Source organism: Pteropus vampyrus, unplaced genomic scaffold (assembly GCF_000151845.1).
Source record: "Pteropus vampyrus isolate Shadow unplaced genomic scaffold, Pvam_2.0 Scaffold189, whole genome shotgun sequence".
In the NCBI taxonomy this organism is placed as follows: Eukaryota; Metazoa; Chordata; class Mammalia; order Chiroptera; family Pteropodidae; genus Pteropus; species Pteropus vampyrus.
The window spans coordinates 658646-667833 of record NW_011888970.1 but is presented as its reverse complement, the minus strand read 5'-3'; the positions used below and the strand labels follow the sequence as shown (position 1 = coordinate 667833).

Below are 9188 nucleotides of genomic sequence, written 5' to 3'. Positions count from 1 at the left end.
GCGAGCCCCATGCCGCCGCCACCCACGCTTTCTGGAGGCCGGCTCCTCAGAGGGCGGGGTCCTTCTCTGTTTCTGCTCACGCATAGAACCGTGCCAGCTGCACCCACGTGCGTTGCCACATCCAAGGCTCCTTAGCTGCTCTGGTGTCGGGGTGGCTGGGGGAGCCTGCCTCTCGCTTCGTATTTTTAAAAATCTCTCATCTCACCACCTGCCAGGGGCGGGGCGGGACGCAGTCGGCGTGAAGTAAACGGGAGTGTGGGGGGAGCGTTTCCTTTCGGAGTGGCGGGAGCGAGGTGGGGGCAGGGCGCGCTCGGAACGTGGTACAGGTTTGACGTCTTGTGTGCAGAGCACACCGCAGTGACAGGCTGCTGCTTCTGCTTCTGCTGCTTCGTGTCAGGTCGTGGAGATAAAGCTGCAGGTGGAACTAGAAGAGAAGAGGAGAAAGGCCTTGACCTCGCAGAAGGCCTCCGGCAGAGGTACGGCGCTCTAAAGAAAGGCCTCCTTCTGGGGATTGTATTTAGTTCCGAGTCCCTGCTCAGCAGGCGCGTTGACAGGCTGGCTTCAGGGAGCTGCCCAGGGCAGCTGCTTGCTCAGCAGCGTGTGACGTGTGGTCGGTCTGCTGGTGGTAGCATCGCTCCTTGTGTGCCACCCTGCCCGGGCACTTCAGCTCTGAGCTGCTGGAGTTGAGGCACCTAGAATTGAGGCCGGTCCCTGGACAGCGACCTGGGCTGCCCGAGGCGTGTGGCTGGTACGTGGCCTCTTGGAGCTGCGGGGTCGCTGCTGGTCACTAGTGTGGGCGGGGCACCAAGTGTCCCTGGGGATGCACATAGTGCCTCTCAGCTCGTGGGTGAGGAGACGGAAGTGGAGAGGGGACCGCCGTTGAGGCCACAGTCTTGAGGCCACAGTCTTGAGGCCACAGTCTTAAGGCCAGACACGTCGTAAGGTAGAGGCCGTGCGGGTAGTTAGTTTGTCCACGCCGACTCGGAACCGCCTGGGCCCCTGCAGGGCCAGCAGTGCTGAGAGCCGCCCGCGTGCTCGGGTGCGGTGCAGCCAGCGTTGCCAGGGGGAGGGAGGGAGGCAGGGCGCGGTGAGGGATGTCGCCTGCACCCGATGGTGAGCAGGGGCCATATTATCTGTCTCCCTAGGAAAAGAGCTGAGACCGAAGGGACGGGAGGCCATCCCAGAACGGCTTCTGGTAGGTTCAGGGTACACCACAACCTGGGGGTACAGGGGAGCGCAGGTCACACCGTGTGTCCAGTGGAGCCCTCGTTTGGTCTGGAGACGCTCGCGGGTCCAGCATTGCTCCCTTTCATCGCAAAGTCCGTCTCCTTGGGGAGGACACTGGCTCTTCAGAGCGTCGGGCTCGGGGGTGTTAACTCAGTTTGGGGAGGCACAGCTGAGCACAGTGTGGACTTGCTCTTACTCCACCGCCCAGGCCCTTCCTGTGACCAGAGGCGTGATGGCGGCACACTTGTCACAGGCTCTCTCCAACCCCTAAAGTGCACATTAAGCAGATGTCTGTGCCTCGGTCTCTGTTTTGAGCTCTTAGATCGTGGGTTTGCATTTTTGTCGTTTCAGGATTTGGGAATGCCTGGAAGAAAACGGAAAGCAAGCACATCTCTCACTGACGACGAAGGTCTGTCTTTGGTGCCCTTTGCTGTCCCCTTTGCAGGGCTCTGAACTCAGGAAAGGGGTGCCCATGTCAAGTACAGCCATGAGCAGGAGCCCCATGGCGGGCCAGGTGCCTTGGCAGGTGGTGGGTGCTGGCCCGTGGCACAGCGAGAGCACAAGACTTAGTGCACGTCTGCTCGTTGCTTGTGGGGGATGGGAGGAGCCGGCGGCAGGCTGGGCCAGGCCAAGTGAAGGCCAGCGTACCTGGCCAGGCCCCGGTGGCGAGGGCTTGTGCTCAGCGGAGACACGGCCACAGGTGGGCTGCTTTGTGGGGCGCTGGCCGGCTCTGCTACACAGGAGCAGGTCTCCGTGGAGGCAGGTGTGAGTGCAGCACCAGACCGCTTCAAGTCAGAGTGGTGAGCTGGGCACGTGAACTGGGCAATGCCATGTTCACAGGGACCCCGGACAGCATGCAGGTTGCTCTGCAGCGGGGCGTAGCAGGCAGACAGGAAGTTTCACCCTGCAGCCTGTTCTGGCCTGAGCAGGTTCGTCATGTAATGAGAGGCCAGGCTGTGTTTTCCACCTTGAGGTGGACAGGAGAGGGTGTCCCCAGTTTTCTGCTCACTCAGTAAATGGTCATTTCCGGATTTAACCTGAGTTGAAAGGCTTGGATTTAGCTTCTTTAATAGTCACGCACGCGGTTTTGAAGCTGTGCGGCGGGTGACAGGTAATCGGAAAGGAGATGAAGTGACGTCTGTCTTACTGACACTCAATGGCCACCATTTCAGTGGAAGATGAGGAAGAGACAATCGAAGAGGAAGAAGCGAACGAAGGGCTCGTGGACCACCAAACAGAGCTGTCTAACTTGGCTAAGGAAGGTAGGCCGGAGCACCTCGCCGCCTCGTTAAACACGCAGCGAGTGCAAAAGATGCGACCGAAAATACGCGGAAGGTGGGAGCCGACCCAGCACCCCGTGTGCGGTGCGGTTGGCCTTGCTCCCCAGCACAAGGGACGCTGGGTGCCTGTCCCAGCGTGACAGCACCCTGGTCTTGCATCAGTCACTTGAGCAGCTCTGTCTCCAGCACCTCCGCGTGTCCCTGAACACACTGTTTCCCTCACGTGCGTCGGGGTCTCACACGGTCGGAGTCACACAGAGCTGGAGGTGCACTCAGCTCTGTTCCTTTGTTTTGTCCGTTGTCACACGTCGTGTGAACTCAACTCAGCCTCACTGCTGCACAGTACCCCACATGCACCTGTCGCAGAGGTCTGCTAGGCTGCTCGTGGGCCCACGCATAGGACCTGGGCTGGGGGAGTGCGCTGGCCTGGCCAGCTTGCTGATGCGTGCCAGAGCTCGGGTGGAGTGGTGGTGCCGAGCTTCACGTCGCCTGGGCCCTTGGTGTCTAGCTCAGCGTTTCTGCCCGTCCGGCGTGAGGGAGGCGCCTCCGTGATGGCCCAGAGGTCCTTGTCCATTGCGTGCTGCCTTTCCTTCCCCAGCCGACCCGTGCATGTTCCTTGTGCGTTCTGGTCCCACGTTCTTCGTCAGTTGTATTGCAGTGACTTTTGCCTGTTCGCGTTCTCTTCGTGGTACCATTTGTGCTTTTATTTTAACGTAGTTGAATTTGTCAGCCTTGTTCGTAGAAAACCTCTTTCACCTCAAGGTTTTAAGGATGTATTCTGTCTTCCTTAAAGCTTTTTGATTTTACTCTCATCCGTTCTTTAACCCACTGAAAATTGCTTTCGTCCATCCCTTCCCCACATGGATGACCATCCCAGCACCGTGGGACAGGTCCACCTTCCCTCCGGCACTGAGTGGCGGCTCCCATGGCAGGTGTCCTGACGTGCTGGGCCCCTCCTGCCACCTTTATTGTGTTCCTGATCAACGTGGGCCAGTACCGCCTCTCCCTCACGACGCCGGCGCTGGCGCTGTTCTTGAGATGTGCGTGGGCGGGCCTCCCTACCAGGTCTGTTTAAGGAGGGTCTCGACTGTATGGTCTCAGATACACCTCAGAGCAGTCAAGTTTCACAGAAAAACCAGTCGGGAATTTTCATTCAGATTTAGTTGAATTCATGGGTATTTGGTGAGAGCGGCATAGTTACGAATTTGAACTTTTCCAGTCTCTGATCGAGGTACACCTCTCCCTTACGTGGGTCCCGACTGGTCTGTAATAAAAGATTATGATTGTGTATTTCTAATTAGATTTTATTTCTGGGCGCATTTTATTTTTGAGGTTGTCATAAATCGTATATTCTTAAAAATTATATTCTTCATTTGTTGCTGGTACACAGAAATGCTGTTCACGTTTGTTTATTGATCTTATGTCCCCCAACTTTGCTGAGCTGTCATGTTAATTCTATAACAGCTCTTCAGCTCTAAAGAGTGACGCTTTTTCTCTTGTAATCCTGGTTCTTTTGTTATTTTTCTGCCATAAAATGTGAACCAGAGGGTACTGGTGGTAGATGCTTTTGGCTTGTCCTTGACTTAGAAGGGACGTTGTCACCGGAAAGGGAGTACATCGTGCTGCGAGTCCTGGCCCCGTGGCTCAGATCCAGCGTTGTTTTTTCTCCGCTCAGCTGTCGGTTGCGCTTTCTTCGTGCTCTGCTGCAGTGCTTTCTGAGTCCAGCGAGCATTGCGACTTGTCGATTGTGGTGACTCATTGCTTCGGTGTGCACACCGCGTCCTGCAGGCCTGGAGTCAGGAGCAGCCCGGCCGGGTTCCGACTGGGTCCCCTCAGAGGGCTCGCTTCCCTCCATGCGGCTCGACCCCTGCTGCCAGGCTTGCTGGCTCTGGCCGGCGAGCCCAGTTCCTTGCATGGGGCAGAGTGTCCTCGTGATGTTGGTGGGTGGTCTCCCTGAAACAAGCAGTCCGTGAGCATGCAGCATCTCTTATAGCTGAGCCCTGCGAGCTACTTCCTGTCATGCACAGTGTCTGGCCGTCCTGGGTCAGCGCTGGCTGGCATGGGGCTGGTGATGCTGAGCTTCCCTGTCCGCGGCCAGGCCTCTCATTCAGGCGCCTCGTGCCCTGCTGGGACCTCTCCACGTTTCGCTTCTTTCTAAAAAGTTTAATTCTAAGTCTCTAGGTTTTTATCTAAATGGAATCTTTTCTCGCACCGTATCTGCTAACTAGTTTGTACATGTGAAGGCTCTTGATGTCTGCGTGTTGAGTTTGTCCCAAGACACCTTACCGAATTATTTCATGGCAGTCATTTCTCAGTTGTTCCTTCTGTTTTTTCCTACTTAGCTGTTATCTGATGTGTTTGAGGTTTCCTATTAGCTTTTTGTCACAGAAACATTCAGACATACAGAAAATCTGAAAGACCCTGATTTTGATACCCACAAATGTATGCTACCACCTAGGGTCTCCAGCTTCCAGCCAGGGTGGGGACCATAGGCAGTCACGCGCATCGAAGCCACTGGGCTTTTACTTGTCCTCACTGCACACGCTGCACCCCCAGCACCGTCGTTCTTGGGCACGTGCCCGTGGCAGCCGTTGCCGTGACCACGGACCTTGATGACACATAATGTGTGTGCAGAAAAGGTCCACCGAGGTCATCCTTCTCCGTCACCTATGGGGCACGTTGCAGTTGTATGAACATTGTTCTGGTCCAAGTTTCTCATCACCCCAGACACTCACGGGAGCGGGCTGAGAGGGCGGGTGTGACATCTGGCAGCTCCCCCACCCCCACCCCCTGACCAAGGGTCTGCAAAATCGGGTCACTCTGCTCGCCGGTGCTGTGGTTTCGGAGGCGGTTGCTGATTGGATTGGGGATGAAGGGTGTGCTGTCTGATTTCCAGATGCTCGCGACGGGTTCGTGAACCCTTTTACAGCATGTGTGGAACAGCTCCGTGCTCGCTGTCGCCGTGTGTGGCTTCACTCTGGTGGCGTCCCATCGGTTAGGGCCAATTCCTTATGAGAAAGTGTAGCAGTCTTTTGTCTTACTTTTCAGACCTTCTTTTTGTTTTGTTTTGTTTTGACTTTTTGTATTGTTATGTATTATAGCTACCATTTTCCATCGATAGTATCTTTTGTTTTTATCAGTCGATAGGTTTTTCTTTACACTTATTAAATTATTTCAGAAACATTTCTTTTATGAAGAAAAATTTCGTCTTATTTCAAAGATTTTCAGCTTTGTAAAGAAAATATTTTAGGTCTTTTATCACTAATGAGCAATTCATTATTAGTTTTTCGGAAAGATAGATGTGCTTTTAGAAAATAAAGCTTTTCTCGAGGACTTGTTAAAGCCAGGAAAAGGAACGTGTGTGAAAAGGCCGTCTCCACCGCTGTGGGCCGCCTGGCTGTGTTTCTTCCCAACCCCTGCCACTGTCCGTGTGAAGTAACCGCTTCTCTCCCGCAACCCTTTCCAGCCGAATTGCCCTTAATTGATTTGATGAAGTTGTACGAAGGCGCCTTTCTGCCGAATTTCCAGTGGCCCCAACCTCAACCTGACGGCGAGGAGACGAGTGAGGAAGAAGGTCTGTTTCAGCCTCTTCGGGGGCTTCAGCTAAACACAGGCCCCGTAGAGACCGGGCTCCTGCGCAGGGTCCAGACATCGCCGTCGTTTTCTTTCAGCGCAATGAAAGGAAGAGTCGGAAGCGTGTTTAATATGCAATTTTATAGCGAATAGAATTCTGTTAAATTCTGTGCTCTTTTTATTTGTAAACAGCACATTTATCAGAGCACTCGATCAAGTTGTGAACTGTTGATTTTCTCCACATTTATAAAAAAAGCATCGTTTTAGGAGCTAGAGTTTTACCACACTTAGTGAGACTGTGGAGTGTGTGTTTAACACACCAGTTTTAAGGAGTTAATTTTACATTTATTAGACATGCCAGACACACAGACCACACCCAGCACGGCCCGCTGCCTTTCCTTGCTTTTATCTGGCTGTCCTGACCGCTGGCCCTGGTGCCTGTGAGCGGGCCGAGGCAAGGCCGAGCTGTGGGGGCTGGGGAGGGGCGTGCTTGCCTGTTCCTGGAGATGCTTCTGAGTCGCCCTTTCCTGGTGATGGAGGGGCGGTCACTAAACCTTTAGGTGCCCATAAATCTGCTGATGAGACTAGCTTCTGGTTGTTACACAGCGTTTCCCACTTTTGCCCGAGGAATTCAGATTTGATAGTTTAATAAGTTTCTGCCCGTTTATCTGAATAGCATCATTAGATGTATAAAGTGATACGAAACAAAATGCTCAATTCTGTTGTATTTTAAGTATTTGGATTTTGTCAACTTTTTTTTTTTTTTTTATGTTAAGTCAGCTCATAAAACAGTAGCCGTGAACCCCATTTTCCCACTGTTCACAGATGTGGAAGACAGCCCAGGAGACCAGGAGAGTCGGAAGGACGTGGTTGTCATAGATTCGCTATTCGTCATGGACCAGTTCAAAGCTGCAGAGAGAGTGAGTGTCGGGAGACCTCACACAAGGGACATCGCAGAGGTGACTGCCATGGCCGAAGCCGTGCTGCCCAAGGGCAGCGCGCGGATCAGCACCACGGTGAGGCACTGCACTTTTCCGGAGGGCTGGATGCTTCCTGCTTCCCCACACACTCCTTAGCCCCGGGGCACAGGTTTTGGGGGCGGGGGGACATACTGGCCTTTCTGTTCCTGTCGTCGGTGGTTTGTTTTCATGGCTTTCCAGTAGGCCCGTCGTGTGGCTGGTTGCACGTGGGAGGAGAGGGAGAAGTAGTAATTCTGGGATGTGCTCACTGGCTGGCTGTCGCTGCAGGTGAAGGTGAGCGCCCCGGCTCTGCTGCATGGCACGCTCAGAGAGTACCAGAAGGTTGGCCTCGACTGGCTGGCCAAGCTCTACCGGAAGAATCTCAACGGCATACTGGCAGACGACGCCGGCCTAGGGAAAACAGTGCAGATCATCGCTTTCTTTGCCCACCTTGCTTGTAACGAAGGTGAGGGCTTGTTTTCAGGACAGCAAGCGTTTGCTGGCGAACTGGAGGCCATGCATCTGACAGAGGAGGAGCCTGTCTTCTCTGCTCCTTTGCTCTGGGCTCTGGTCCAGGACCCCAGGGAACAGGCCGTATGAATGAGCAAAGGCTCACGCACAGTCCGTACTAGATGGGGTAACTCACTGTTATTCGAAATCTGACGTCACTTGAGGCCCAGCAGACCGTGACTGAGGCTTTGTGTCTTCCGGAGTCTTGCTGCCTGTCAGCATGTGGGTGGCAGAGCAGACGGCACAGCCTCCTGCTGCCTCTGCGTTGGCATGAGCCAGTGTGACCGGGATCGTGCTGCTGTGGCCCACCGCCACCTTCCTTGTGCTGCCGCTTCAGCCTCTGCATCCACAGCCCCATCTCCCCAAGACCCCCTGCTCCAGGTGGCCACAGCGTTCTCAGGCCCGTTCATTTTCTTTCTGGGTGGTTCTCTTTAGTGTGGTGGTGATACTTTGTCTTTCGGCAGGATGACCACTGAGGTGTGCCTTGCAGTTCCCAAGCCTGTCGCTTCTGTTTCCTCCCTCGGCTTATGCCCCATTGCTAGCACAGGAGTTGACATTTGTTACGTATTACTCTAATAATTTAAAAACCCTATTTTTCAGAACGAGATGGAAACCACATGTGCTGGGCTGGGATGGGTGTGTTCTGGGTAGAGGTTGGGCCCGGCGGTGAGCGTGCCCACAGGGGCTGGGCGACCTTGAGCTGCGGGCCACTCTGCTGCTTGCTTCTGAGTGCTGTCCCTTGTAACGGGACAGACTCTCAGGGGGTTTGCCCGTTTTTGAATAAGTGCTCATTCGGTACTGACGCGTCCAGTCGTCTTCGCCGATTGCCTGCTGGGAGTCTGGCCTGGACTCTGGAGGAATGCTGCCGAGCACGGGAGTGGGATGAGCCTCCGACTCCAGGTTGCATGGTGGCGAGGACACCTGTGCGTCCCCACACACACCTCTGGAGCTGCTCTGAGACAGCGCCGGGGCCCGGACAGCGATTTTACCCGCAGAGGAGCATGCTGCATCTCTTCCCTTCACAGGCACCTGGGGCCCTCACCTGGTCGTCGTGAGAAGCTGCAGCGTCCTCAAGTGGGAGCTCGAGTTGAAGCGTTGGTGTCCTGGGCTCAAAACCCTCTTATATGTTGGCAGCCCCAGAGAGCTCAAAGCGAAGAGACAGGTACTTCGGTTTAAACATGAAACAGACCCAGACGGAAAATCATCTGCGTGTCTGCAGGAGACAAATTTCAGAGTGTCCGGACATGCTTAGTAGCATAATTACTGTGAGGTACCAGGCCTTGAAGTTGTTCCTGGATTCGTAACCCCTTAAAAGCATCCGCTACAACTGACATACCTGTTGCTACCTGCAGGGGGCCACAGGTGCAGACGACCTCATGTTCACTGCCCAGGAAGGGAGGGGATTCCCTTCCAGAACTAGAGCCCGCTCCCTTTAAACTCTAGGCCCATGGGCTCTCGAAGGCGTAAATGAGAAATTGGTGCCTCCTCATTCTGAATTAAAAATCTGTAAATTACTTCCCTGTATGTGCTTGAATACTGTAATGAGCAGTAAGCTTCTAGAACAAATTTGGACTGTTTTTCTTTTTTCCACCCATTGGTTTCATGTACTAGAGTCTACATCAAAGTGCGTTATACAGGG

At 54.1% G+C, this 9188-nt stretch overlaps 1 protein-coding gene across 1 annotated transcript in view; it reads left to right on the top strand.

Annotated features, from left to right (window-relative positions):
- The window catches only part of EP400 (E1A binding protein p400), a 74605-nt gene that overhangs the window by 18605 nt on the left and 46812 nt on the right, over nt 1-9188 (top strand). Inside the window, 8 exon segments of the mRNA XM_023537406.1 lie at nt 398-476; nt 1146-1195; nt 1579-1636; nt 2400-2489; nt 5974-6081; nt 6906-7096; nt 7328-7505; nt 8575-8795. Of these exon segments, the coding sequence (XP_023393174.1) occupies nt 398-476; nt 1146-1195; nt 1579-1636; nt 2400-2489; nt 5974-6081; nt 6906-7096; nt 7328-7505; nt 8575-8795 (975 nt within the window).